The 17215-nt window shown below is 41.5% G+C and overlaps 1 protein-coding gene across 1 annotated transcript in view; it reads left to right on the top strand.

Annotated features, from left to right (window-relative positions):
• The window catches only part of xylt1 (xylosyltransferase I), a 95372-nt gene that overhangs the window by 64583 nt on the left and 13574 nt on the right, over positions 1-17215 (top strand). The window contains exons 6-9 of the mRNA XM_034094064.1: positions 216-432; positions 1836-2012; positions 7162-7427; positions 12088-12286. Of these exons, the coding sequence (XP_033949955.1) occupies positions 216-432; positions 1836-2012; positions 7162-7427; positions 12088-12286 (859 nt within the window). The remainder of the gene's footprint in view (positions 1-215; positions 433-1835; positions 2013-7161; positions 7428-12087; positions 12287-17215) is intronic.

Genomic DNA, 17215 nt, shown 5'->3' with positions numbered 1-17215 from the left:
GAATTGGCAAAAAATAAAAAATAGCTTCTGATTATAGACAAATGTCCCTCTAAATATAAAACAAGAACTAAAGAGTGCTTCTTTTTATGCAAATGGTGTTTTGAAAGTCTAATTTTCACCTGTTTGTTTCTCTTACTGAAAGATAAAAGCTCTCATTGTTTAGTTTATTTAATTATATTCAGCGGTGTAACCATATGTTTGCGTGTGCTCGCCAGGTTTATCCGTAAGCAGGGTCTGGACCGTCTGTTCTTCGAATGCGACACCCACATGTGGAGGCTGGGGGACCGTAAAATCGCAGAAGGCATCTCTGTGGATGGAGGGTCCGACTGGTTCCTCCTCAACCGCATGTTTGTGGAATATGTCATCAACTCCAAGGACGACCTGGTCACCAGCATGAAGCGCTTCTACGCCTACACTCTGCTGCCGGCCGAGGTAACACACATCTCCATTCACCACTTTTACACACACACCACTTTTACACATCCAAGTGTTTCTTAAAGGGGACCTATCATGCAAAAGCACTTTTGTACGTCTTTTATACATGAATATGTGTCCCCGGTGTTCCAGGGAACTCACCAAGTGTCATACAACACAACCGTCTCTCTTTTCCTCCGTACCCAAGTCTTTTAAAAACGGGGCTACATCGAGCAGATACAGATTCTATCCGACCCGACGTCAGCCTGGAATACTGGGCGGTGGCGCTCCGCCTACATGGCCAACTCTCCACCTATCAGGGGAATGTGGGGTTGAGCCACGGCCGGCCATTGCCACTCAAAAGCGCTGGTGACGCTGTAGTACATGCCAGGCCTGTAAGTGGCGCTGTAGTCTGCCACAAAAGCAGCGAAGAAGACTTCCCTTGCATGGTTGCCATGGTTGCCATGGTTGCCCTTCTGTTTATTCTCCGCTGTGGCTCTTTTTCTCCCTCCCCGAGGCAAGCGTTTGATCCTGCTGCTGTTATTCAATTCAATCCCTCCCTCGCTGTAATTCTCTCCGGTTAGTCCACCAGCAGATGACAAGCTCCCACCTCTCCGCCTCTTCCAAGGAACGAGGGAACTGTGCGCAGAGTTTCAGTTAGATTTTTTTTCGCCGGTCAACATGTCCGTTAAAGTTTAAATCTTCCGGACAAAATTAGAAAAGTGCCGGTCAAAGGTCTTCTTTGTTATTTATTGAGCTTTAAAACAAATGAATAATGACTCTATATAATCATATAAGAATAAAACACGGAGGACGGAGATCTTTTTTCCTCCCCCTCTTCTGAGAGCCCAGCAGCCGATCTCCCTCTCCTGCAGGGGGGCGTGGTCAGCTGCAGCTCATTTGCATTAAAGCTACGTCACAGAATCAGCCCTTGCAAAAACAGGGCTGGAAAAGAGCAAATTGAGCGAAATAAGGCATGGCTAAAATGCATGATCTGTTTGGTATTTTGAAAAAAAAACTTCACAGACATGTTTTATATAGGTATGGCCCTACAATATATGTTTCAAATATAGCATGATAGGTCCACTTTAACCTTCAACTGACAGGCTTTGCTCTTCCCCTTTGTCTCGTATAGAAACAGAATACACTTTTTCCTTATCATTGCTGTATTAGATGTGTAGGGAAACTCATAGGCAGAAATAAAAGCATAAAATGAAGGCTGACTTTCCAAGTGTATTCGAGAATTGGAAAATAACTGAATGATCTCTATTGGAAAAGTGGATGTTTATCATGAGCTGTACCTCCAGTCGCTGCTACTCTATTTCCTCTCTGTGAATTGAATGTTGAAAAAAATGCGTGCTATTTTCTAATATTGTCTTTCTTTCTCTGCCCTCTCCCTCTTCCCACGACTCCCCCACCAGTCGTTCTTCCACACAGTGCTGGAGAACAGCGCCCACTGTGAGAGCATGGTGGATAACAACCTGCGCATCACCAACTGGAACCGCAAACTGGGCTGTAAGTGCCAGTACAAGCACATCGTGGACTGGTGCGGCTGCTCCCCCAATGACTTCAAGCCTGCAGACTTCCACCGCTTTCAGGTAATGGGATAAAAAATGTGGCTTGCCAATTTTCTATAATTAATTATGCGTCCAAAAGCAGGGCTAGAAGGTAGGTATCTGCCCATATTTTGCATGAATATTATTTTTACAAAGAAAAAATACTATTTTCATTTCCAAAGGTTACAGAGGGACTGCTAACGTCCTTACACCCCTGCGTGGCCTTTATTTTCTCATTTTCAGAATTTGATTTAATTTCATCTTCGTTGCATCTCTGAAATAGTAGAAAAACTAAATGGCTGCAGGCAAACCCTCCAAACAAGGACGATTGTACTGCAAAATACAATGCCAGTGAAACTGAATTGATTAATAGGCCTTTATCTCAAGGGCACAATACAAACGTTGTGTGAAATGCTGGAAAATCTATATACATATGTCTATATAGAGTATATATACAGTTGCAAGAAAAAGTATGTGAACCCTTTGGAATTACCTGGATTTCTGCATAGGTTGGTCATAAAATGTGTTCTGATCTTCATCTAAGTCACAACAATAGACAAACACAGTCTGCTTAAACTAATACCACACAAACACTTATATGTTTTCATGTTTTAATTGAACACACCATGTAAACATTCACAGTGCAGGGTGGAAAAAGTATGTGAACCCCTCGGCTAAAGACTTCTTCAAGAGCTACTTGGAGTCAGGAGTCAGCCAACCTGGAGTCCAATCAATGAGACGAGATTGGAGGTGTTGCTTAAAGCTGCCCTATAAAAAATACACACCAGTTTTGAATTTGCTATTCTTAAGAAGCATTGCCAGATGTGAACCATGCCTCGCTCAGAAGAGCTCTCAGAAGACCTACCATTAAGAATTGTTGACTTGCATAAAGCTGGAAAGGGTTACAAAAGTATCTCTGAAAGCCTTGATGTTCATCAGTCCACGGTGAGACAAGTTGTCTATAAATGGAGAAAGTTCAGCACTGTTGCTACTCTCCCTAGGAGTGGCCGTCCTGTAAAGATGACTGCAAGAGCACAGTGCAGAATGCTCAATGAGGTGAAGAAGAATCCTAGAGTGTCAGCGAGAGACTTAAAGAAATCTCTGGCACATGCTAACATCTCTGTTGACGAATCTACGATACGTAAAACACTGAACAAGAATGGAGTTCATGGGAGGACACCACGGAGGAAGCCACTGCTGTCCAGAAAAAACATTGCTGCACGTTTGAAGTTTTCAAAAGAGCACCTGGATGTTCCACAGCACTACTGGCAACATATTCTGTGGACAGAAGAAACCAAAGCTGAGTTGTTTGGAAGGAACACACAACGCTATGTGTGGAGGATCCAAAGGGTTTTTCTTGCAACTGTATGTGCCTAAAAGATGCAACCCATATCATATGACACTGTTAGGCGCTGTTGGATCTTGTATTGTCTTGCCCGTGTCAGCACTCTCTTTTATCATGAAAATAAAATACAATTAGGGTTGTGAGGCAGAAAAATGCTGCAGAGATACAGTTTTGAAGTAGAAATCTTACGAAAAGTGAAAGTCGACAAGGTTAATCACATTTAGGTTCAAAGCATTACAATCAGACACATGTATTTGCCCAACATGCTTTATTGTTCATTTTAATACCTCCAGTAGCTAATATCTTACATGAGATGTTAGCAAGGAATAACCTCCACAAAATAGGGATGATACGATTGAATTTGCCAAAATGGAATAAAACAAATTACCAGAGCATAGAGGAAAGTTAATGCTGGCAGTATTTCAGACAAAAAAACCAATATCTGCTTTAGTCTTGTTATTTGCAGAGAATAAAACATGTAACAAGGAGCTAAATATAAGGACTCAAAGGTGCTTTGCCTCATACACAAACATGGATGTGTAGTGAAATGCAATTTGGCATTCAAAAGAATGATTTGAAAAAAAAATATTCTGCTTAAAAATTCTAAATGTATTCAGGAGCATTTTCCAATTCAAAATAAAGCGTCCAAAAGGCTTTTCTTGCGCCTGTGAGTACAGTAGGTGTTAAAGGTAAGGTTGTTTGGTTTGTCTTGGAGGTCACATAAACCAAACAAACAAAACAGAGAAAATGAAAGTCAAAAGGGAATACATCTCTTTTAGAGGATGTTTGCAACACACACACACACACACACACACACACACACACACACACACATTGCCTCAGTATGTCGTGGGAAATCAGCTGCAGGCAATCTCTAAATGCTCTACCTTCAAGGTCTCTCCTCCAAACCTCCACACTCCAGCCCGTTCCCACAGCTTTCACAATCAATACGTGCAAAATAATTTCTCGATTAGTATGACCCTGAGAAGGAAAGAAACCCTAACAGTAATTATCGTCTTTGTGTTGAGTACGAGTGGGAGAGGAGGGTTAGCGAGCTTTTCAAACTGAGAGTGAATGAGTGGCAGTGACCCCAAGAAAAAATCAGTATTGCAGTTTGACTTTTAATATGCTCCTAAGAAGTCGAAGCTAAAGGTACAAAGTAAAAGTGTTCTGTTACCATTAGATATCACTTGGAGTCATGTAAGTGCTCTGACTCACTCTGCTCTCCTTCACACACAATTCAAAGCTGACCTCAGCTCTCCTGAATGTCTGGCCACAGTCAGTGGAAGAACACATTACCCACAGTCCTCGGCTCTGCCTCGGGGTCTGGTTGGCACCCTAGTATCAATGAAGTCCAACCTTGGGAACAAAGAAGCAGCCAGGTATTAATAGGACTTATTATCCCATCGAGTGATAATCCAAGTCTGCCTTTGAGCTTTAGAAACCGCCGAAGATAAAGACAAGTAAAGGAGGCTTGAATCTGGTTTGCAGATGACAAGAATAATTCATGGTACAACTGTCGAGTTCCCCCCCGCACAGTGATTTTGAAGTGCACTCACCAGGGGAGGACGGATTGTTCTGGAGAAAGTGCCTTTTGTCTTTGTGCGTCATTGTGTAATAGCGAGTTTCAGAACAAGGTGCATTTGGGAAGTGGGTTGGAAAGCCAGGCTGTGACGGTAGCTTCCTTCAGCTCACTGCACCTCTAAAGACTATCATGTGATTTTGTTTTGATATGTTGTCTTGGAGGGTTGATGGAATACTTCACCCCAAAAAGTATCTTATGGATAACCAATTACATGATCCGTGTTACCTTGAATTTGTAACAAAAATGCTTGATTTTCAAACATGCATCCACGTACGATGAACAAAGAATCCAAAAGCTGGGAAAATTCTTTGGGGTGCGATTAGCAAGAGCAAAACCATATCAAAAAAACATCCCAAACACATTTCTGACAAAATCATATTATTTAAAACACTTATATAAAAAGTGTTTGCACTGACACATAAGATGTATATGAGGAAGTATTTTAAATAGTTCGATTTCAGTGAAAATGCATGTATTTGGGAAGCTGTGAGCATACAACTGGATAAATAACACTTGGATTTACTATGAGTAATGTCAGACTTTGTAATAAATATAATTCAATTCATCTTTCACAATTGTGGGATTCATTATTCCCTGTGGATGCGTGTAGGAGAAAGGAAGTTGTCTTTGTAATACAGCGTGGGAAATTGATAAACAAATGGTAATTTTTTTTAAGGTGAATTATTAATAGCATAATCTGGTACCCGGTGAAGACGAACCCACAGTCATCTCTCCAGCATGAGAACAGTTTACTTCAGGACACCTCAGGTAGCACCGAGGTGTTCTGTGCTTGGTAACAGTATCAACAAATAGTTTGTGTCTGGCCAAGATGTGGAGGCGGCAGACTTTATGATGCACCATCAACCACACGAGAAGCAGTGTGGCAGGGACAGAGTGTGAGAAACACATGGGCGGACTAATACAAGGAGCTCTTGAGAAACAGATGATAAAAGATAGATGAATTCACGAAAAGGGACAGTGCTAATGCTCTAAAGGCGTCGTGTAGTTCCTGCAAATAAATGTGACGCTTTCAGTCTCTCAAAGGGGAACGGTGCCAAATTGTACCCATCTTTTGACATGTCTTCTATGGTAAAAACGTACTTATTATGTTAAAAGAAATCAATGTGTCAAGCCTTTTGGGACTCCAGAGGAAGCTTGACGGGAGTGGAGGAACCAGGTTTTCCAAAGGAAGAAGAGTGCCTGGAATAAAGATAGATTAACCTCAATTGGAAACATCACAAAGACAGCTAGGTGCTAAGAGATCCAACCGAACTTACACTTAGGCTACAGATAGTTTTCCGTAGAAAAAATAACTTCTGTACAATTAAATGAAGGATTCATGTCCAAAACATGATAAGGAAAAGGATGTCAATATGTTACAGTGATGCAGCGAAAGCAGATATTATTGACAGCCAGATGGTCGGACGGTCCTCTCCTTTTCCCTCATAAGACATGGTCAAGAATATGCAAACAAATATGGTATTAAAGCACTATTTCCTTAGCATTTAGAAAATGTGATCAGCTCCACACTTCTGAGGAGTTTCATATTGAAGTCAGACTTAATATGAATAGTAGAAGTTCAATGCTCGGTGGAGTGCTGTTTTACTCACCTCGCGACCCCTACAGAGAACACAACATGTGATATAGCATATGTTCTGTAGCAAATGAAATAAGGGATTTAGTAGAGATTCATTTTTGATAAACATCAGAAATGTATTTAATTTGACGTTCCAGCAAGATCACTTGATTCCTTACCTTTTTGTATATGTTTCTTTTGCTTCTCATAGTGCCTCCTGTTTTTATTCACCTAAAACGTAAAACTCACTGCCTCTGCCTCTCTATGTGTTTTTGGAGTAACCTTACTATATATAGCCTTAGTTTATAACGCTTTAATCATTGGATCAAAACCATTTTTTTTACCTCCTGTTTTAAAAAAATCTGTTTTCATTTATTTGTAATTTGAAGACTTGCTAAATTGTATTTATTGATGGTTATTATTGTTGTTATGTAATGCACTTTGGCTGCCTGTTTTAGGAAAGTTGCTATATTAATACATGCAGTTGAATTGCGTAATTATGATTTAATGTGTGTAATATTAAATCACAAATCCATCCAGAAAGCCTTTACTTCCTTCACCTGCTACCTTCTCTTTCATCCCTCTGCTCACACATCATATTTGTCCCCCTGCCGTTCTGGCACACCAACATTTCCAAATCCCCCCTTTTCATTTCCTCTTCTTTATCTCTTTCCTCCCTCTGCAGCAAACGGTGCGGCCCACCTTCTTTGCCAGGAAGTTTGAGGCCAGCGTGAACCAGGAGATAGTGAACCAACTGGACTCCTACCTGTACGGACCCTTCCCCCAGGGGACGCAGGGCCTGAACTCCTACTGGGAGAACGTTTACGACGAGCCCGATGGTGTGGCTAGCCTCTCGGACACGCAGCTCACGTACTTCCACTCTTTCTCGAGGCTGGGTCTGGCCCGAGCGGCCGCCTCTCTGCAGGGGAACCCAAAGGATCACAGCTGCAGGTTAGTCTCGTAAACACACATATGCAAATACTCCCTCAGAACATCACGGCGCACCTGCAACAACATCCACAGGTGCTCTTCAAAAGGTAGCCACACCCATGTTTGCATAAGAAACCACAACATAGCAAAACCTTTTGTGTCACATGTCATTGAAAATAGGATAACAATGAATAGTTCCAATAAGCAGCTCGGAACTCACGGTAATGCTATTTATTTTGTAACATAATATGGTCATAGCATTAAAAGCTGTCCCTTTAGGCGTGTTTATTGTTAATGGATATGTATGAATACCAGTGTGGTTGAAGTGAAAGGGGAGAACCACACTATGCTTTCATATTGAACGGCCAAATGGAACATTTATGCTTCTTCAGTATGTGCTCAGCAGCATCTGTCGTAGGAGCATGTTAGTTTAGCGCTGCTGTCGTTTTAAAGCGATTAAACAAAGTGATTACAAAATAGTGACAAACTACATATTCTGTTTCAGAACAGAGAGTAAACTGCTAAGTTATGTGACAGAAAGCTGCGTGTCTCATAAAAAGGCACCTTGCCTTGAAACAAGAGCTAAAACAACAAACATGACACCTACAGTTGCGGCAAACATTAAGAGGACATCTTTATGTTCTTCTTAATGACATCTTTAAACGATAACATTACTTCTTTTCCTGCATCAGGCAGGAGAACGGGAGATATATACGGAACACAGCATGAAGGCACAAAGTCCTTTTAACAATACATGGAGACGCACTGAGGTTGGGTCTGCTGTCAATTCTGTTGATTGTAATGAGGAAGGTTTCAAAACTCTACAGGTAAACTGACTGGAGTGCAGAAGGACAATGTGAATGGTTCTCTCTTCGTAAGGAGAGAACCATTTAGAGCACCGCTGCATTGTGGGTGTTCTGTAAAGTCCTGCGGGGAAAGCCGAGCAGAGAAAGGAAGCATGTCTGTTCCATCTGTCAAGCCTCAAAACCATTTATCGGCTACAGCTGTTTCTACTCATACATAAGAGAGAGCGAGAGCAATCCCAGGACAACTTGGTTACATACATGCACATCTGTATGTGTGTGTCTTTGCATGTTTAACAGAGGGAGGGAAATCTCCGTATCGCCAGGAAATGGGCCTGTGAGATAAACACATGCCCTCAAGGCAAACAAGCTAACTTCTAACATTACACGTTAAAGCACTTTGAAAAAAGTGAGAGGCCAAAAGTCAAAAGGCAGGAAGTAGAGATAACTCATGTAAATGTCTGTGTATAATGTTTAGGTTGTGTATGTGTGTGAGGAGCGTTTAGGAAAGCAACTCACGAGTGATGCTGTTTATGTAAATGTATATGCATATGTATGAACTGCTTACACACAAACTCCGGTTTTCACTCTTAAGGAAATCAGTGATCTACATGTAGCCTTAACTGGAGTTGTTCTTAGGTGTAGATAAAGTGATCCAGTTAACAAATGCATGCAGCAGATGTGTAACTCACACATAAGGTCACACATCTGCATTTGTTACTGCTGTATTAAATGATATATATATATATATATATATATGTGTACTATACTGCATAATTATCATATCAATTACACAACCAAACAAATAAATCTTGAATAATTGAAGTAAATGCAAGCCTCGTTTAACTGAAGCAAAACTATATTAAAGGACGAGAAGGAGCAGTTCTGCGCAAGCGAGAAACTGAGGATGTGCACGTGTTTAAAACAATAATGTTTTTAGTGAAAATGCATGTATTTGGGAAAGAGTGAATGACACTGGATACACAAGACTTGGATTATACTGCCGTTTGTACCGGCTTGTGTTGATAGATTTGCTGTCGTAACTGCAACCCCCATTCACTTTATAACATCAATATCTTCTTAAATGTCAGATCCTTTGTTCACGGTTGTGTCATAGGAGATTAAAAAAACCTTAACTTTTAGAATTAAACGGTGGAGAAAGTGATACCAGAGTCCATTTTCGGGATAAAGATTTCCTTGTAGCCTTTTGCGTCTTAACTACTCGTGCCAGTCAGGATGAATTCTACGAGGTGTCTGAAAGCTCGCAAAGCAGTTTTACAGTTGTTTTTCACATAGCTGAGTCCACGTCTTTTCATTGCAATTTATTTGGGATGCAGCTAATTAAACGCAGATGGGAAGGCCGGTTCACAATAAAAAATAATGATTTAGGTGGTATGTGCCCACCTTTCTGAAATATCTAAAAGCGCAGCAGGATTATATAATGGGTTTTTTCCCAATGTTAATCCGCAACCATCAGGATTCTTCTTCTTTTTCAAGACTAAAACAAATCTTTTCAACTGAAGTTTTACCTCTTCTCAATTTGAGTAATGCATTTATATTGTGACTCTGTTTTACAAAATAAGCAAGGACATCTGGATAAGGCAGTAGACTTTTAACTTGAGATACAGGTCAAAATAAGTCTTTGAGATTTTTGTAAATAATGTCAGACACAATAACGTATTTTTTAAATGCTATTTGACTTGAATGTAATGATAATACATGAGGCTAAAATGGGGTTAACCCAATACACCCATGTCATATCCAACATACAGTTGACTTGTATGTCCAAAGTGAACACACAGTGTCAACACCACCAGTCCTGCACATGTGTGCTGTATTCCTGAATTCATTACAACATTTTATTAATAAATCACTTAAGGCCATGAATAAAACCCCATTAATCTGAATTATTTGAAAGCTAGATAAGTGTATGATACTAGATTAGAATGTTTATGAATATCAGGAAATCGCAAATAGAAAATGTGAGCTACACTGATTCACAGATCAAGCTGGACAAAAAGGAGAAATACAATTTAAAAATAGCCTCAGGATTTCCTTTTAATGGAACCAAACTCTGGTTTATTGGTATTATAAGAATTAAACGCACCATGTATGTGTGGAATGACCAAACAAGTCACCTGTGGCCTTACTTGTGTTGTATTGATCTGGAATGTTTACTTCTCAGGTAAGATTATTAAAACCAGTCAAGGTTTTAACTGCAGATAATTCCTCCCTCTCAACATATGTCTCATTGGAATCCTGGTTTCAAGTAAGGCCTCAATCAGTAGGCCTTGAATATTTGACATGCATGTAGAATTTAGATGTGCAGCCAACAGACGGCTGGGTCAGCTTCACTATAAGAGGAAAAGGCCAGAGTGAGGGATTTGGCCCTTTTAGCAACCCGCTGTGACTCCAATGGAGAGATGTGGAGTGAAAGCCTGAATGGAGCTTCTGTGCACGCTACGCCCATACCCCTCCTCGCCGCTTCTCTCACTGGCAGCCACATCTCTTTTGGGAAAGACGGGGCAGGGGGAACGAGAGCCGAGGACAAAAGGCAGGATGAAAGAGGGGGAAGAGTGGAGAGGAGCAGAAGAGAGAAGGGCAGATGGAAAAATATAAAAGAAGAGGAAAAAGGGGGGAAAGACAGAGGGTAAGGGAGCAGGAGGGGGAGTGCTCTGCTATCCCTGTGAGTGTAAATATTTACTGTTCTGCTTGTCAGGGTAGCATTTACCGGGACGGGTTGACTCCTGGTCCTTTAGTAGAATACTGATGAGGCCATGGGTGTTGGGGGGCAGGGAGGGGCGGAGTGTGTGCGTGCGTGCGTGCGTGTGTGTGTGTGTGTGTGTGTGTGTGTGTGTGTGTGTGTGTGTGTGTGTGTGTGTGTGTGTGTGTGTGTGTGTGTGTGTGTGTGTGTGTGTGTTAATCTGAGTGTGAGGGAGGGAGAATAAAGACAAGTTCAAGGAAGCAGAAGAGACGAAGGATGAGCGAAAGGAGTCAGGACGTGTGCAAAGAGCAGCTGCCGACTGTTCCCCATCCGTGCCCACCCTGGCCTCTTTTTTGTCTGTGTTTTCCAGAAGTCACTCTTCGAGCTGCCCCGAGGGCCGGCTCTCTGCCACGTACGGAGAAACACACAAACAAATAACTGACTAATCACAGGGGCGAGACCTTCATACGGCTTCAGCTGACTGAATTGACCCAGTTCGACTTTTGTTTCCGCAGACTCGTAATGCGTTTAGTTTGATTGTCTGTCTGTGTGTGTGTTCGGAACTCTGACTAATCTGATTTTGCTGCCAATAAGACACATGGCAGATCTGTAATGTTATGTAGCTAGCAGAACGCTGCGGTCTCATCAGTCACATGTCTTCTGTAACCATCATTTCCACTTTAAAAGCCGAGCACATGTTGGAGCACACACCGCACAGTAAAGCAAGAATTATCATGGAAGAAGGTTGTCATTTACTTGCTTAGAGGTACTTTAGCTTCAATACATTTTCACTAGTCCATTACTTACATTTCATTTACTGCAATAGCCCTGTGCAAGCATTACAATTGTTTTTGAAAAAGCCCTGGTTATCTAAGTGTTGGCAAGGCAATGCGTAATGGGGATTATCAGCACAGTGGACACATGTCTTTGACCAATTGGTTTTCTTTTAAAGGTCATTGAATTAATGTCACACAATCACAGACCACATTGACTCCCCCACTAATCTTCAATGCGAGCTGCATTAGCATGTCCAAGGCTGGTTCCTTCCAGACAGTATCCACATGAATCTTGATATTCTGTCCCTTACACCGTTGGCTCTGGAAAGCGGCACAGCCGGTAGGTCAGCAGGTATCCGGTTTACTAATGGGAGCTCTCTATCTCGGTGTTCTGCCAGGTACTTCCCCATGGGTCATCCGGTGTCAGTGCATCTCTACTTCCAGGCAGACCAGTTCCAGGGCTACCTGGTGAAGCACCACGCCACCAACCTGGCAACGAGCAAACTGGAGACCATGGAGACCTGGGTGGCACCCAAGAAGAACTTTAGGCTAACCACGCCTGCCAGCAGCACATTCAGCAGGTTGCAGCTTGCAGAGGTGAGTCTTTATATTCTCCAGTGTGGCATAGCATTTGTTTTTAATTTACATTGAAGTCATTTGTTTGGCCTGAGTCACAAAGCAATCAGTCTGCAATCACCACTGTCTGGAAACGAGTTCCATAAAACAGTAAGCACCACATAGGAAAAACACATCTCTGCAGCGTGTAATTAGAGGTTAGACGTACAGCTCATTGCCAGGGTGGCCTTATATGCATTGCTATGGCGACCTTGCAGAGGCTCACACTGTAGCAACGCATCCCCACACAATTAAACTGTTGCCTGTAATGGCCTTGTAAAATATAAATTGATTGAATTCAACCAAGTTTATAGGGATGAGCGCTCCATGTGCTGCTTACTTGTTGTTTCCTAATAGAACGTCTTCTCACCTTCACGCTGCAATGCTTCCCTTGATTGTCTTGTTATGTTAATCTGTGCTCCTGTTTACTACAATGCCTGCTTGGGATACAGCAGCTCTGCTGTGATGAGACGGCCACAGAGTGCCTTTTTAAAAAGGGACCAAATGAACTGAGTGAATGTAAATTGACCTTCTTCTCCAGTTAATCAGAAGCAGCTTTATAGGTAGATTCACTTTGCTCAACTAGACACTGAAGACAATCTCCCTGGTTTTATTGCTGAGACTGGATGTAAAAATGTATAGAGTTCATCAGAACCATTAGAACAAAATAGTCTTTAGGGCGACCGTTCATGTCGGGGCATTGACAGGAAGAAGTTGTGTGATTTAAAACACTAATATACCAGAAACTAATATCATCTTGAAGCAAAGAACACAAATGTCCAATGCTTCAGAATGCTTTTTTCTTGACACAAAGCAAGTGGCTGTAGCTCTTTGTATCACTACAGGTAAAGAGCAGACTTCCTTGACCATGCAGACCAATAACAACACTCTTTAAAAAATACACCTAGTATCCTGACTTTACCAGTGAGGAGAAACTCAAAGTGGGCAGTGACGACCGTCCTATTGTTGGCCCCCAGTAACTCCAATCTATTTAAAGAACGGTTACTGTTGGTTGAGTTGTGGGGGGCAGGGTTCACATCTACGGCTAGTAAACTAAGGCTGCACCCAACTGTCAGAATCACTCATACATTTAAAGCTTAAATTGATTACTTGTGTAAAGATTCAGCCCACTCAAAGTTAAATGGGGAAATTAGCTACAGGGACCAACACCCTTTGTTGTACCAGGCTGTAAACATGTTTATCTTTGCATGGAGGTCTTTGGGGATTGAATGCCATTTGGACCTGGCCCCAAGTGGACATTTAATGACCTGCAGTTTTTGGCTCTTGCACATAGGCTTCACTGCTCAGCCCCAGCTTGGCGCATCCGAGCATGTAGTAAACGGTTGTTATTTGTCTTACTGAATCCAGGTGATGTAAGGGGCATAGGTTTTTCATAGGCTTTTCGTGCCAACTTTTAAGAAACTTTCAGAAATCTTCAGACCTATTTTTTGGCAGAAATGTCTGACTGTTTGGTGTTGCAAGTGAACCGCACTCGAACACCAGACACACTTACACCAGGGTTTCCGTTAGCCGGTAATTACCGGTTTTTAGCTGGTAAAATTTATAAAAAACCGGTAAATTCAAAACCTGACGGTCAAAATGTCTGGTAATAATTAGGGAGGCTCCGATCGATCGGCCGCCGGTCATTATCGGCCGATATTCACTCTTAATAGTTTGATCGGTGCTCTCTATAAAGGCCGATCAGGAGAGCTGGATCTGATCGATATGGACATAAACGCGAGTGAAGTTTAACCGGACGCGAGAGAGAGATCAGATCAGCTGCTGAGTCTGGAGACACGCAGCTCTGCATAATCACCTGAAGCCCCGCCCTCTGTTTAGCGGGCTGCAGGAGCTGCTTGAGAAACTGACGTGCTGTCAGGAGAGAGAGGGAGGGAGAGGGGAAAAGAGAGGATCCGTTTCTCCCGTGTTATTATTCAAAGTTGATGTAAACTTCTGAATAATGTACGTTATCTACTACAAGTAGTTTGTTTGAATGTAATAATTATGTTGTTTGTTGTTTGTGGAATCATTTATTGAAAAATTAATCTGAATTGTTTCGATCTGTTACGATTATAAACTGAAGCAATATAAAAATGAGCCCCGTGAACTGAGTTTTAAACATCAGCATATCTGCTCATAGTCCGGTAAATTACCTGCTTACGGAAACGCTGCTACACAACTCTTATTATTATTATTGAAATATGACCGGTAAGTTTCAAATTTGTCGGGTAAAATAAATTCTGCCCGGACATTTGACCGGCGAGAAAAAATCCTAGCGGAAACCCTGACTTACACCCGATTTTACCTCTTCCAGCACTTTCAAATTGACCTCATGAAGGTCCCTCTCACTAAGCCCTGTATGTGTCTAGACTATACAAATCATGAGTGACAGTGAAGTGATGTTGGCCGTGGCTTTTATCTGGTTGCTCAGCCTGAGAAAAGCTTTCACTGTCTGCCACTGTGCGGTGGCTGTCAGTCAGTCAGTTTGTCCATGTGTCATTCAAAAACACGAGCAGAAAGAGCTTCAACAGGAGAGTACGGCGGAGCAGCAGTAACTCGCTTTTTTATTTACTAAGCAGAAACAAGCTATTATACTAACACTATGTGCTGGAGTTTGCGAGATAGACCATATGGTTGGCTCAGCAATGCGATGCCTGTCCTCCTTTAGATGGAAAGGAAGACAGATATGGCTTTCCTTTCACTCCTCTGCTGCCGCCTCCCAGCTGCCTTTATATGCCTTTTTACAGCATGATTTACTGTTGGACCACTTACAGCCCCCACAGTTAAAATTAGTATTTCACCTCAATGTCAGCCCTGACATTGAGAGGTATATTATTCTTACTTTGACAAATCTTTTACAGTGACTGACTTTGACTGATGGTTTAGAGCTGTTATACCAGAAGGCTTATTCTAGTGGATGTCATCAGAGTAGTTGACTCTTTGACGATTTGAGCAAAACAAATATACAATATATAATTAAACAAAATACAAACACCTACAGCCTCAAAAATTATGAATTTGTAGGATTAAGCTTCAAACATGTTATATTATGTGCTTCAAAGATGTCTTTCATTTAAGAGTGGTCATTAAAGAGGATGTGTGATTTTTTTTATCACTGATGTTACTATTGCTGAGTGTGGTATATCATTTGCACTCTTGGGCAAAGCTTTATTTTAGAATGGTATTTTGACATATATTTTCCCCATTACAATAAATATTGCACATCCTGCGATTTGGGTATTGCACTAGTCCATTTTTCAATCCTATGCAATCAAATTCTAATTGTTCTGAATTATCGCAGATCACGTTTTATTTCAACATGATATATTTCAAGCTGAGCCTTTGTCCTCCATTTTATTTTTAGATAATGTAAACACAATAAACCTAGCTCCCAGATGTCTTCTTCTAAGCATTTAATAGAGGTTGGCATAGGCAGTATTCAGTCGAAGTAGTATATTGACTTTTTTGATAAGCTTAGTTTTAATGCTAAGCTAAGCTAACCATCTGCTCTTTTGTAGGTTTATTGCTTCTGTTTTGAGGCATTCTCCACCCTTCCTTCCTCCATCCATCGCTCCACGGTGCATCTTTATTAGCGAGCGCTGTCTTACAGTCCCTTACTCTCGTAAACGTGGCCCCGGGGAGTCCTCCGGTCTGCTGCTGAACACCTGTGTTTGATTACCCTGACACAAAGTGCCACTAATCAGCCTCTGAACGGGGCCTCGAGGGGCTTTGATGCCCTTTCGTTGTAAGGAGGGCCAGATGTACTACTGGGACTGTCCTTGCTGCTGCCTGATTAAATTGACCCATCTTATTTAATGGAGGTGTTGGCGCCAGCTAGCTGGCGACATCGTGAAAAGGTCTTCAGGGTCAGAAGGAAGAAGAGGAATAGAGGTGGATTATGAGATGGGAGCCTTTTATGTTTTCCATTAAATCAGTTAGAGATATAGCAGAGGATAAAATGGGTAATCAATATCAAGGATGAAGCCTATATGGAGAAAAGTACAATTATATACGTGTAATGTTCTCCTTTAGTGGTTAGGTCAACAGCAGAGGACAAAGGAGGGTTAAATCTGCTGAAATTCATTAATTACTGGTGATGAGTGGAAAATCTGAGTAATTTGTTGAAGTGAGTAAACAGTGTGAGTAAACAGCCCGGCAGCGGGATGGGAAAACATGAAGTAGAGGTCACAATGAGGTTGCCAGATCAGCATTACCTCCACAAAAGCATTTTCTCCCAAGTACAGTTATCAGCAAAAAAAGGTCATAAGCCTCCATCTTGGTGAGCAGTCCTAAGGCTTGATTGGGTATTGGTCTTAAGCCAAAAGCTTATGGTGTAGGAGCAGCAAGGGACAGGTTGAGGGTGGAGTTCATCGCTAGCTGGAGGCTGAAATGGACCATTAGTTAATCCCTGTTTTACCCGCCGTCAGACTGGAGGGATGGATTTCTCTCTACTGGTTCCTTTGTCTATTACCTGCAGATTGTTGAATTTAACCAAGTCAGGGATACCTTAGTCACAGAAAGGAATCACTGAAATATTGAAAACCAATTTACTCTAAACTTTAAGCTGCACTAATACAAGGAAGACCTTCCCAAAAAGATAAGAAAATAAAAACATTTAAAAATAGAATTGACTGCAAATATGTGTAAGCCCGGTCAGCCGTGATGACTTAAATAAATAATGGGTCCAAATGTAATGTATTCAGAGTCATATTTCCTCGACACCTTTACTGGCACAGGGTTGCCTCCCACTGTCCACATCTCTATTACATTTCAAAACGATCCATTTAGTGTTACTACATCAGAAGGAACGTCATCTGTGATCATTTACTTTGATGATTTATTGTCATTTTAGTGGAATTAAAATTATATATATAGTATATATATATTGAAATACTCAATAACGTTGGCTAA

This window comes from Pseudochaenichthys georgianus, chromosome 1 (genome assembly GCF_902827115.2).
Source record: "Pseudochaenichthys georgianus chromosome 1, fPseGeo1.2, whole genome shotgun sequence".
NCBI lineage: Eukaryota > Metazoa > Chordata > Actinopteri > Perciformes > Channichthyidae > Pseudochaenichthys > Pseudochaenichthys georgianus.
The sequence above is the reverse complement of the archived record's forward strand: the minus strand, read 5'-3'. Positions and strand labels throughout refer to the sequence as shown.